This window comes from Mesoplodon densirostris, chromosome 14 (assembly GCF_025265405.1).
Source record: "Mesoplodon densirostris isolate mMesDen1 chromosome 14, mMesDen1 primary haplotype, whole genome shotgun sequence".
In the NCBI taxonomy this organism is placed as follows: Eukaryota; Metazoa; Chordata; class Mammalia; order Artiodactyla; family Ziphiidae; genus Mesoplodon; species Mesoplodon densirostris.
Window position 1 is genome coordinate 44,937,960 of NC_082674.1, and position 13,773 is coordinate 44,951,732.

Sequence of the window (13,773 nt, forward strand, 5' to 3'; positions counted from 1 at the left end):
TCCAAAAATAGCATTCAATTACCAAAGGAAAAAAAGAAGAGTGTATATTTTCTCTTCTGTTATAAAATTTAATAGCAAAAATAAAAGGACAAAAGAGAGAGAAGGAAAGAAGGGAGAGAGTCCTAAAAGGTGAATTTAACAGCAAAATAAAATCCATATCTCATACTTAAGCCTCGGAAATAGAAATGACTGGTTGATCCTGGAAGGTAAGAGTTATTAGATGAGACTGAGCAGAGTTCTAGCTGAGTACCAGCTGTCTTCTCCATGTGTCTCATGACCTCTGTATTTGGGAACAGCATGGGAGAAGATGCTATTAACTGAACACCTTTCATCCAAGGGACAAAGTACCTTCCAATCTGCAATAACAGTTCTTGAATATAACAATTTATAAAGATAGGTTTTGTATCTTGATGCTCATCTTGTCTAGAAGTTATAGTTCCAAAATTGTATTGAGTTCAAATGCCAACTGTATAATGAAAACATTTTTACATAAAAATATAAGTTTACAGTTATTATGCTAGGAATCACAGAGTATATAATAAAATTAGTTTAAATGTAGAAATACTTAATCCATTTTGCCTTATTGCCCATTTCCAGTTTAAGATTCATGGGAGAGAAATAACACAATTAGTTCGAAAACAGATCATCTTAAGAATTTTTCTACCATGGTAATACATAAACAAAGACCAAGAAAATTTTCTAAATAGTTACTTAGTCTTCGTCAGGTTGTCAACAAATCATTCTCACACAGAAGGAAAGCATAAATCAAAACACCCCCATCTCATCCTTATGCCTTCTTGTATATACAAGAGTCAACATACAACAGTCTAGCCTGCTTCCCACATAATAGCACCCTGATGAGATGACCATTTAGTGCCTACTACCCCATGAAGAGCACCCCTCTACTATAGATGCAGTCCTCCTCACTAGGTTTCTTGGGTAAGATCATTCTGAAATAGAATAATTCATCTTTAGCAAGAAAAAACAGACTTCTTTTTAAAAGAACTATACAGCTGCTCAGCTGACACAAAATAATAATGTCTATAATTAGAAATGGTAATAATCTTAATACCCTATTCTTAGTTGGCTGTCTTATGAAAAGAAAGTAACTAATGCTTGGGTATTTTTGGTAAAAATAGTTATAGATAATACATTTCTGATTTTCTGCTTTAACAATGTATTATTTATTCCAGTAAGCCTGCAACCAAAAAAAGTATATTGATCCCAATTCAACACTCCAAAGAGTCAAAATTTATAATTCAGTTAATAAAAATAATGCCTCAGTAAAGACGGTACCTTCACATTCTTTAAAAATTCCAGCTCATACTTACTTCAAAAACCATAACATTGACTCAAATGACCATAATCAGTTCATTCCCTACTTTAATACAGTAGCATGATCATTCCCTGGCATCTATTTAAAAGTTTAGTACAAAAGATTGGAGCACAGGTCAGGTGTAAAATAATAAACTTTTACATCAACTCTTAAAATGTCAAGAAACTGCAAAGCAAACCAATAGATGCTAATACTTCAGACAAAAGGAAGTCATTAGTGTCAACTGTCTAGGTCTTTAAGTTTTTATGTACCTCTGGTCTCACAGAATTTTAAAAAATCAATTAGTATCAGAAACAAAAACATTTACGTAAGATTCTCTAGCCTCCATGACTCTAAACAGAGGGGACTGGAATCTGCTTGGCTGAAGTGCTATCATACTCTTGCATTAAATCATTAGTGGTGTGATAATGCATGGCAATATATGAATTGGCAAATCCAAAAGAATTTACTGGCTGTAAGTTATGTGGGATGCTCTCTTCCTGGGATGGGCTGCTGTTATAGATACTGTAGTACGGCTCAATCCGAGTGTTGATGGGGGTTGAGCTGCTCTGACCATAATGTTGATGTCCAGCAGACATCTTGGGACTGACCACACTTTCCTTCGAATGACTTGGGCCACAGGCCTGGTCCACAAATTTCTTCTGGGGCTTTGGAGACAACATGTAGGCAGAGTTTGTTTCATGATGGGAGGATTTGTTTCTGTTGACTTCGAGGTTTCCCTTTCCCATGGCTCGAAGTCGAGTCTTCTGTTTGCAGCAGAAAAAACCCAGGCCTATGTACTGCAGACACCACAGCACTTTCCTCCTCAGCCCTGCACTGTTCCGAGAATATATAAAAGGGTTTAATCCTGACTTGAAAAATACAAGCGTAAAACCAAACAGTTCAAACTGGTAAAGGATGAAGCTCCCATTGCTGGACAGAACCACCTGCACCAAGGAGATTCCCAGTGGAAGGCAGCACACCAGGACCGACAGCACAATGATCACACAGGTGACCACCGCCTTGGAATCCTTAGCCGTGGAGAGATTGACAGCTGACACCAGCTGGAGCCGGCTGGCCGCAGGGGTTGGCAGCTGGTTGGGACTCTTGGTGTATCCGTGGGTCTGAACGTGCTGCAGTTTGTTGTAGTTCTGGTTCCTGTACAGAGCTGGCATGGTACACTGGATGGGATCTCCACCTCCCTTCACAGGGGCCCCCATGAAAGGCTGTGGTCTGGAAGCATCAACTGTGATCACAGGGGGGCACTTTCTGACTTGAGCATTTTTCCGCAGGGTCTGAGCAATCATGATGTAAGACACAGAGACCACAGCAACACAAAAGGTGAAGTCGACCACATAGAGAGACAGGATGGCTTTCCCTTCTCGGGCAATCAGACTGGACATGGGAAGGCAGAGGTGGGACTTGCTGGTTTTCAGGGTGGCCAAGGTGGCGAGGGTGAAACTGGTTGCCCAGAGGAGCAGAGTGAGGAGCAAGGTGCAGAGAAAGGAGGCCGTGCGGTTCGGCTGCTTCCCCAACACCATGCGGAGCCGGTGCAGGGCAATCACCGCCACTGTCTTGAGGGACATGATGATGAAGCCGGAGCTGGTGAGGTGGAAGGTGAAGCAGAAAGCATCCGGTATGCCGCTGGCTGAACTGAAGAACAACACAAAGGTGAACATGGGGGCCGTCACGCCACAAATGAAGAGGTCACAGAAGGACAGGTTCAGGACCATGAAATCAAAGTTGGTTCTGAATTTCCTGAAGGCCGGATCAAAGAAGGACAAGAAGACAATGAAGTTGCCATAAGAGCCCAGGCAGAAGATGATTGTGAGCAGAAAGGTACAGCTCACCAAGGTGGCCGTGTGGATGAGGTCCTGGAGGTCCTCCTGGAGAGCAGTGCTGTTTTCTCCCTGGGAGTGAGGCACACGTAGCAGGGTAGTGTTGGGAGCATCCTGAGGGAGGTCCGTTGAGTTCATCTTCAGAGAGAGATGACTTCCTTCTGTGTGAAGGGAGTCAGGGCCTCAACTCACAGATGAGCGATATTTGACAAAAGAGGCCCAAGGCAGAAAAGCCTGCGCACAAAAATGCATATCCAGAAACAGAAAGGAATTAATGGAGAAAGAAGAGTGACCTCATGATCTTTTACAAAAGCACTAGACTTTTTCAGCTCTGACCCAGTGCCTAGAAAGCATTTCTCCTTGCAAAGCCCCACACAGGAAAGACACAAAGACCTCAAAATACATTCATCCAGCTGATTTCAGGTTTTATATGACACAGTGGTTTCCAAACTAGTTTAAGCATCATCTGGAGAGTGGGTTAAACAAAAAACAGATTCCTGGGCCTCACCCTTGAGATTGTGATTGAAGGATGTGTGTGCAGATGTTACCTTCGGAAACTCTGCAGTGCCAGACACTGAAGACACGAGAACATGATCTCTCCACGAAAGAGATCACAATCTAGTTGGAGATCAACCTATGTAATTGCAGCCAAATGTGGCAAATCAGCTGATGGCAGCACACTGTGGGAGGAAGAGAAGGGGGACATAATCCAGCCCGGGGTGGAGGCTGAGAGAGGCTGAAGCAGCTCTCGATAAGGAGGAGCTAGTTGGGTGAAAGGCGAGGGGCAGGGAGTGGGGGACAGACAGGCTGGGAGAAGGGGAGTAGGTCTTTGCAGCAGAAGGACTGAGGCAAGAAACAGCACGTGCTGTGCTTGACGCATAAGCAAGAGGCTACTTTTGAAGTGTATACTGTGGCCTTTTACCTAACTCCCACACATCACTAACAAATCCGACTTCTTTTCCTAGGAAGAATCCTTTATTTTCCGTTATTTATATTTTCTTCTCCCTATTTGTGATTTCTTGGTCAACTCCTCACTCTCCTTTGGAAAAAAACTTTGTGTAGGACTATATTTGAGAGGGAAAAAGTGGAAGTAATGAAGGGTGTCAGAATTATATTTGAGATTTACACTTTGCAAACTCTGTATAAATGTGAGTTATCATTATCCCAGCAGGAATATCCTCGTGAAGAAGCAGGAGGCATGCACCCATTCATGCATGCATTCACCCAGTTTATATCTACCGTGTGCATACTCCCCTCCAGCTTTACGGTAGGTACTGTGGGTACAAAGATGAATAAGACACAGCCTCTACTTTTTTTTTTTGGCGGGCCTCTCACTGCTGTGGCCTCTCCCGTTGCGGAGCACAGGCTCCGGACGCGCAGGCCCAGCGGCCATGGCTCACGGGCCCAGCCGCTCCGCAGCATGTGGGATCTTCCCGGACTGGGGCACGAACCCGTGTCCCCTGCATCGGCAGGCGGACTCTCAACCACTGCGCCACCAGGGAAGCCCAAGACACAGCCTCTACTTTTAAAGAACAACTTTTTCTTCTTGGTCCTTTACTTTCTTAACATTTTTTTTCCATTTTGCAATGAGATTTAAAATACACTCACACAATGTTCTGTTGTCCCAAATCCCAAAGTCCTGTGTGGCCTGGTGCCCATCCCGCTCCCAAAGATGCTTCCAGTGGTACAGCTTAAGTTGTTCCTTGGAGACTGGTGCAATGCTCTTGGCAACCAAAAATAACTTGCTTTAATCCAGTATTTTAGGAATAACCAGTGGTATAGGGGAGGTCCAGGGGTGATGTTCAGAATAGTTAACCACCAGCTCAAGCTGAGTCCCAGAGGCCTCCAGCTGTCCTAGGGTTAACCCTTTAGTTGCTGAATCATGGGGTACAGAGGAAGGGGCCTGGTTAGTGAGGATTACTGGGGCCTCCAAGCAGGAGCTATGGACCACCCAATACAGAAGTCACCCAGCATTCAATAATAGGTACAGCTGTGCCAGTGAGTATCAGACAAATTTCAGTCCTGGGGAGATCCATAAAACTAACTAGTGTCCTTCATGAAGGAAGAAGATAACCTCTTCTACATTCTCAATGGTCAAAAGTGCAGATTATAACAATATAATGAATTTCTCCACTGGGAAGCAGGACCAACTTTTCTGTACTTTCCTTATATAAAAGAGATAGAAAAATTAATCCTGACCTTTTGTTTCTTGATGATTAGAATTTAAAAATAATAATAATGGATAGCTTATTATTTTCACTTAAAAGAGTATGTGCCTGTTTCTGAACCCTTTTTGATACCTGTGTAGTGAAAAAATAAAACCTTTTACTGTTAATTTTTTAATTGTTAATTGGAGGATTGGGGTTAACTGATGAAAAAAGAAATAGAAGAGAAAATCCAATTTGTGGAAGCAAGAAGAGCAGAAAGGTGATACTACGGTTTATAGCAAACTCCCCTGACCCCGAAGAGAGAAGCAGAAATTTGGCTTGGGGAAATTAGAATGATGAAGAGTCTGGAATTAGGATGCTAAGAAAAATATCGAGTAAGTGGGTAATAAAAAAGAAGCGGATGATGGAAGTTATGAAGACCCCAGGCTGGGAGAAATTTGGAAAGGGGAAAATGGAATGATGAGGCACCAACATTAGTCAAGGATAAGAGGCAGAAGGGAAAAAAAAGGATTTGGAGGAGTTGAGGGAAAGCTTTCATTTTCTCTCCAATTATAATTGCTTCAATAAACTTAAATGTTTTCAATACATTAAAAATTAAAGTATACATTAAAAAATAAAGTAGAATTCTGGGTCAGGAATATAAAGATCATTATCTTTATATTATATATATAATTATAATGATTATGTTATATATTATATATATACTATATATACTATATATATTATATATTATATTATATATATTATATATAATGATAATGATCATCATTATCATTAGTATGTTCACTTTACTAAGTGCTTGTGATGTGCCAGGCACTGCTCTCAGTGCTCCACACTATTAATATATTGAATCGTCAAAACAACCCTGAGATAGTATAACTTATCTCTATTTTACAGATGAGGAAACTGACTCAGAGAGAGAGCACCTATCTTAAAGGGGTACAGTATGGATTTGAACCTAAGCACTTACTCTCTAAAGGCAGCACTCCACCACCAAGCCAAACAGAATAGCAAAGCAATCAAGGCAGGGAGTCCCAGGTCAGAAGACAGTTACAGCAGCTATAATTTACTGAGTGGTTATTATATGACAGGCACTTCTACTAGAAGCTTTACATAGGTTATCAAACTTTATTTCATTCTCATTATAATCCTACGAAGTAGGTATTGCAATCCCTTCCCAACTCAAAGTTCCTGGAGCCCCAAATTTGAATAGACACACACACACACACGCACACACACGCACACACATATATTTCCATGTACCTTTTTGGCAAGGTTGAAAAATTATGGTTCTGGTATAAAGTAACTATAAATCATTCTGATTTGGGATAACTAGAAAAAAAAGGAAGGAATCAGAGGCTGGGAAGAGAAAAGGGAGAAAAAGCAGAAGACAGAACAGAAGTAAAGGTTTGGGCAGAGAAACTTCAGAAGCAGTAAGGAAATGGAGGGAAAGTAAACCCAGGTCTTAGGACTAACTTCTGAGACTTTAAGAAAGAGGAGGCTGAGATGGCAATTTGGGGAAAAGCTATGATAGCAGAACCATAAAACTCACTTATTTGGGGGAGGGGGGAGGTAAAGAATACCTATTTACTACTTACTCCTAAATATTAAATAAAGGTTACCAACATTCTTTTCAATGCAAGCATACAAGTTACTCTTTATCTCTGGGACCATAAACAAGTTCTGGAAGAAGATGTAATTGAAGTAATAAAATCAGAGAAATTTTAAGTTGGAACACCAGTCTTAAGCAGAAAACATATTAAGCACAATAAGAAGGAATTAATTCATATCATATGCATCATATTACAACTAAGAAGGAGAGAGCCTAAAGTAAGCAAGAAATAGTAAGTGAAAATTGTACAGCAATGATTTCTCATTAGGATGTGTGTGAAGAGCCTCTTGATAATCTAGTGTGCTGTCTTAGTATTTTAGTACATATTAAAACATTTTATATGAGCTTTTACAAGTCAACTCATGACCTGGATTCTTCCAACTCTTGTTTTCTCATTATATCCTCAGTTCCTCGAGGGCAGGCATTTTCAGTCTAGCCAACTCTCACAAGAAAACAAGGTTCTGTACTATTATTATTATTCTTCCCACTGTATTTGTACTGATCAGGAAAACATGAGGGAAGTTAGATGACTTGTCCAAGGTCACTAAGATTCAAGCCAGATTTAACTGATTTCAGAGGCCATGCTCTTTCTCCCCAGTGGAACTACCTTTTGAAGCCCAGAGCAGCTGATAGGGTCGGGTCTGTCAGTGGATGAGGGAGAGGGGAGGCTGGGGAGCACCCCCAGTGTGAGGACGTTGTGGGAGACTCCTGGGAGGGCACAGCGACCCAGACCAGGGTCTTGAGATGGGTAGGGGCTCCCCTGGCTGGGGAAGGTTATGGTAAGGAAGGCCTAGGTCGGTCCAGGGAGGCTTGTAAAAGATGCAGCAGAGGGCTGGTGAGGTGGGGAGGGCTCAGGCAGGGCATGGGCGGCGGGGGTGGGGTTCCACGGGCCCCGGCAGAGCCGGGGAACCGGCAGGACAGGAGCGAAATGGTTTCCCCACAGGCCGCGCCAGGAGCGCAGGTGCACGGCGGCCGGGCCTGGACCTGTGCGGCCGCCTCCTAGCTCACCCGGCGGCTTCTCGGGGCCCGGCCCTTCCGGTCCCCGCGGGGTCGTCCTCCTCCAGGGGCCCGTGGTCTCTCACCTGCCCGGTGGCCGCAGCGCCGCCCCTCCTCCTCCATATCGCAGCCCCGACCCCAGCTCCGCCCGCCGCCCGGGAGGATGCAGGGCTAGAGGCATCATCGCCATCGCTGCCGCCTCCGCGCATCCCGGGAGCCGCGGCAAGCCGGGGCGTGGAGGCGCAGTCACGGAGACGCCGAGGGCGCCGCCCCCCACCCCCACGCCGGACACTCCGGCTCGGCGCCCCGCCTGCCCCTGCGCCCTCGACGACTCGCGGGCCTCCCGTTGCCCCGGGGCCCGACCGCTCCCGTCGCCCCGACCTCCGTCCTCCGCGCCGCTCGAGGTCTCAGGCGCGCCGTTTTGCCGCTCGGGTAGTGGCGGCTCCCCGAGGCTGTTACGAGCTGACATACCGAGGAAGAGGGGGAGCGGACTGGGTGGAGAGGAGGGCAAAGGTGGGGGCACCGACGGACACAGCGCGACCCACGGGGGCCTTGGCCCTTAGAGGGTGGAGACCGTGGACAGCGAGGCGTGGCCAGGCTTCACGTCGGTCTTGGCGGGATCTGGGGGCTTCCCAGGCTTCTGGTCGACCCGCCGCCCACCTCTCCCCATTCCTGGCGCTTCCGAGTCCGCCTTCCTAGCTCCTCTCTACGCTGTAGCTAATACTTTTTCTCTTAAACTGCCGTTGTCGTCCAGTTTGGTACTCTGAGACACAGAATCTGTAAATCAAATCATTGCAACAGACTTTAAGTCAAACCAACCATAACCTAATTTTTTCTCCTCTCAGCTCTCTGAAAGTATTAATGAATTTATTGAGGGAACTCAGCAAAGGGCATAACTACTAGGAAACAAATGCGAAGAGCAAAGAAACTACCCATGCAAGTGAAATAACCAAGCCAAGAAATCATCGCCGTTACTCAATGCTGTGTTCAATGTTAATCATCTTGAAAAGCAATGGTGCAATGTATGCAGCTAATTTTAGTAAGCAAGGACACAAACCAAAAAATTTACCAGCCTCTCATTCTAAAGTGCACAGTGTGTCCAAAATAATGAACTCATAAAAGTGGGTTTTAGTCTCAAGAGTTATCAAGTAGCATTCCCAAGGATGTTTGTTACTCTGGGGACAAAAGAAAGACAGTTAAACTCTTTACTACTTCGGTGTCCCAACCTGGGTAATTAGGATCTTACTACTTTTCTGACCTTCTCAGAGGGTACCACTTGGAAACACAGAGTGCTATTTGAATGTTCTTTTCCTTCACTGAGTGCCAGAAAACCAGAAAGTTCCATTCAAGTGAAGTACTTAGGACACTGCTATTGAAACACCTATTTTGGCCAATAGTCTATCTTCTAAAACAGAACAGTTCGGCACCAACAAGTACCAAGTAATTGGATTTATGCATATATTTTTCCCAGCCACCCCCACCACTCTGCTTTCATCAAGAGAAAATCAAGAGGGCTGGATAATTTATGAGGTAGATACCCAGTCCAGGGGTTGACTATGCTATCAGAATTCAGAAATAACTTCAAAAAAAAATTTTTTTTCCACAAGTTGTAAAGGATTCTAGAGAGCTAGAAGAGGAAATCTGGAACCATCAAAGTTCCAGAACTAGTAAGCACGATCAACAAGACGAAAGCTACTATGATCACGTCTACAAAACGTACCAGCAGTGTGTCAAATTGGAAAGAACACTGGTTTAGTAGTCACAAAGTGGAAATCTACAAATAAACAAGCAGGGCTGACCCTAAGTATGTTAAGATATGAATAGGCTATCAATTGGCAGGGAAACCAACATTCTAATACACACTATCATTGACAATGCAAATTGACCCATGCACTTTGAGGAAAGAACATGAGAGCCATTAAAATGCTTAGATTCATGACCTAAAAATCTCACTCCTTGGAATTTATCCTAAGGAAATACCTGAATAAAATAAACAAGTTTTAAGTATGAAGGGATGAAAATGTTCACTGCAGTGGGATCTGTAATAGAGAAAACTGAAAACCTTGATGTTCAACAATGAGGGAATACCCCAAACAGTAACAAGACAAATGGCCCTTGGCCGCAAAAATAACTACAAAGTCTGTAGAAAGTTAATTTTTCCAGTAAGACAAAATTCCTCACTGGTTCTCTCTGGCCACACTACTAATCATTAACATTAAGAAAATAGGTAGGTAGGGCTTCCCTGGTGGCGCAGTGGTTGAGTCCGCCTGCCGATGCAGGGGACACGGGTTCGTGCCCCGGTCCGGGAAGATCCCACATAGCGCGGCGCGGCTGGGCCCGTGAGCCATGGCCACTGAGCCTGCGCGTCCGGAGCCTGTGCTCTGCAACGGGAGAGGCCACAACAGTGAGAGGCCCGCGTACCACAAAAAAAAAAAAAAAAAAAAAAAAAGAAAGAAAATAGGTAGGTAAATTTTCCTCCCAAATTTTGAAACACAATTTGCAAATTCTTTTTTTTAAATGATGCATTCAGAAACTAAAGATTATTTATTGGCTCATACAACATTAAAGATACAGGCTTTCTCCTCCCCTTACTTCCTACCACTACCCCCCATCCCCACCCATCCCTACCCGAAACCTGCCTTAGCTCAGTCTTCCAGGCCCAATCAGCAGTGACTTCTAAACACTGGTCTGCCTACACACACCCCCGCCAAACCCTTAACACTTGGCGTTCCCTTAACACTGTTCCTGCTAGCATTCTCCATTCTTTTGAATGCAACATCCATTTAAGAATTTAGACAATAGTGGCCATTCATCCCTTTTCTCTCCCTCCTCCTTTTCATTCTTGAGGCCACCGATAGAAAATTTAGGAATTAAATAATTCACAATATAACCAGTTAGGGTATCAAAGTAATAAGCAACTTCTAAGCCTGGTATCAGAATCACATTGGGCATGTGATTAAGGTGCCCTGCTTTTAGGCCTAGAGTGGGCCTTAGGAGTCGTCACCAGTGGTTCTCAATCCTGGCTGCACAACTGAAGCATTTACGGAGCTTTTAAAAGACTTTTAAAGCTTTTAAAAGACGTTGATGCCTGAGTCCCAACCACAGAAATTCTGACTGAGGAACACAGTGGGTGCCCAGTATCTTATATTTTTTTAATTCCCCACTTTAGGAACCTCGCCTATGGCAGTGTATTTTCATACAGCTTAGCTAGGAAAAATTGAAGTGGTCAATACAACATAAAACCTCACTGCTCAAACTGTGGTTTCAGGACCAGGCATCAATATTATGAGCTGGGAGCATGAACTAAAATTCACATTCTAGGCCCATCAATTTGAGAATCAATCATTTAGACCAGTGTTGTCCAACAGAACTTTCTGTGATGATGAAAACATTTACCTGCCTATTTAACAGGGTAACCACTAGCCAAAAGTGGCTAATGAGCACTTGAAATGTGGCTATTGAGACTGAGGAATTTTTAATTTAATTTACATGTAAACAGTCACACATGGCTATGACCTATTGTGCTGGACAGGTCTGATCTAGATAATTCACTCTGGTCAGAGGGCAGGAATTTACGGATCCAGATCTATGAATGCAAAAGGAATCCATGAGGGTCACTGGCTACAGAACTGTCTTCTCCTTGTAATGAAGACAAAAGCCAGGTGTTAAAAACAATCCATTTATTGGGTTTTAAACTAGTTACACAATTGAAATAATCAGTTTGGCACTACACTATACAGGGATTACGCCTGTGTATGCTGACACTTAAATACTGTACCAGGACCTCTGCTGTGCTTAGGTCTGTATCGAGTCATTCAGCAAGTCGATACTAAAAAATATACCATAGTGTTCCTTTAAGGAAGACTGTACAGGGTGGGCTGCAAGATGACATTCACCAACTTGTGAATTAATTGAACCTAGAAGATACCTTGAGTTCTATAAACTGGTCATAGGCAAACATGTAGTGTTCGCATTTAGAGATGCGCACAAAAAGTTACATAAAAGTTCACACATTCTAACGATAAATAAACTCAAAAAACCCATACCTCAGCTTTTGTAACATGAAAAGATAAAGAAAATAATTTAAAAACACAAAAAAATGGCATTCAATTGGTACAAAAGCCAAAAAAATCACTATAATAAAGAGCTATATGTTTATCTTTACAAATTAATTACACAATGGTGTTGTGTAAGAGGTTGCATCTGTACAAAGTCTTGCCAATGCTATCTCTACAGTTTATACAGTCTTTTACATCTATGTAACATTTATTAAACAAGTCAAATAAATATTAAGACTTAGTCTCAACGATTCTGCAGGCAAAAAGAAAAAAAAAAGGAAAAGGAAAAAAAATTAAAAAGAGAAAAAAAATTACAGAATTTCCACAAACACAGCAGACTTCCATTAGTCAAGTGTAACAGTTTTCAAAGAGGGTCAAACAATATTTGCAAAGAATACAGGTAAAAATCAACCAGTCAGGGTTTTTATTGTTGTTGCTGTTTATTTGCAAAATCACACATTGTATACATACATATCAATCAAAATTTATTCACCAAACCCCTAGTTTTTCAGCAACTGCTCTTCTGTTCAGCACCAAAAACTCCAGTCTGTGGGAAACACGTGGACACAGACTTCACTTCTGTGTCTTGGTCGAGCAATCCATCAGGTCCTTGGCTGGGTTCAAGACTTGCCCTCTTTTCCTTCCCTCTTCATGGCTCTCCAGACCCAAGGCTCTCAAGGCTTCAGATTTATGGCCCACAGGCCTACTACCATCTAAACCCACAGCCATTTGGAAAGAATTCAAAATAATTTGAGATGAATGAAATGACAGGATCTGTTATTACAGATGGGTCTTCTCCATTCCAAGTAAACTGTTTCGTAATGAGTTCCTACTCTGTCTGGTCTTGGATGCCATGATCATACTGGGTTAATTATTTCTAGTCTGAGACATTATGGCTTTGTCTGATGCCTCAAAGAAAAAAATGATTACTTCTGGACAAGTTAGGAAATCAAATGGCAGCTGAGAACCTGTGGAACGCAGACTAATGAGACCAAACACAGAAACCACCAAAATGATGAGAGCTCAACAGAGGCAGGGTTTTAAAACCTGCAGAAAGCCACCACAGATGGTACCTGAGGATCTGGAATTTTTGATGAAAAGAGCTCGAAGTGAGGACTACTCATCTGTATCAAGGAGGAAAAAAATTTCAGTTAGACAACAGGACATCCAACTCTAAGAGCCCAGAAAATGAAATCTTCATTCATCCTATCTCAGTAGAAAGGTTTCTGGGTCCTCCCTCTTTAATACAGAATGGATGATAAATACTTAAGAATCCAGATGAAATGTTTTCACAACTGTAGAACCTAGAATCCCTACGACAACCAAAAATGGCCAGGCCCCACTCAGGAGGCAAATAAGAGGAAGATCTCTTTTCTTTTATCTAACCATAAGCCCACTCATGTATAAAGGCCCAAAAGCAGTCACATCAATTCTCTGTGTAATACCTAAAGCAGAGAAGAAAGGATAAAATTCTCTGGGAACTTAACTTCCACTGGCCATAGTAAAAGTCATGAAAGAAAAAACCTAGGAATACCCGCTTCTCAGTTATCAAGCCAATGACATTTGAGGATATCAGACTTCTTTAAACTTTGCTGCCTCACCTTTCTATGCATAATAGCAGGGTGACACGAGGAGATCGGTGAGAACAAGCAGCTGGTCATCAGTGAATTGCTGTTTGTGTTCTTGCCAGTTGTCATGGTGCGTCCTTCGGAAATTGGATAAGGTCTTTTTTACAGTCATCTGTAGAGTAGGCAACCCACATACATTTTATTTTAACCTTTCCAGG

General features: G+C 42.9%; 2 protein-coding genes across 2 annotated transcripts in view; both read right to left on the bottom strand.

The window, feature by feature from the left end:
- Positions 1–1,668: 1,668 nt before the first annotated feature.
- GPR75 (G protein-coupled receptor 75) lies at positions 1,669–3,291 on the bottom strand. Its single transcript, XM_060117809.1, has one exon. The coding sequence runs from the start codon at positions 3,289–3,291 to the stop codon at positions 1,669–1,671; it is 1,623 nt and encodes a 540-aa protein (XP_059973792.1).
- A 9,117-nt stretch (positions 3,292–12,408) lies between these two features.
- Positions 12,409–13,773, bottom strand: part of PSME4 (proteasome activator subunit 4) — a 103,551-nt gene continuing 102,186 nt past the window's right edge. The window contains exons 46-47 of the mRNA XM_060116824.1: positions 13,589–13,727; positions 12,409–13,111 (exon numbers count right to left, since the gene is read on the bottom strand). Coding sequence (XP_059972807.1) covers positions 13,593–13,727 — 135 coding nt within the window. The 3' untranslated portion in view covers positions 12,409–13,111; positions 13,589–13,592. The remainder of the gene's footprint in view (positions 13,112–13,588; positions 13,728–13,773) is intronic.

What these genes read in the sequence shown, in the direction of transcription:
- GPR75 (XM_060117809.1), bottom strand. Translation starts at nt 3,291, where the DNA reads ATGAACTCAACGGACCTCCCTCAGGATGCTCCCAACACTACCCTGCTA.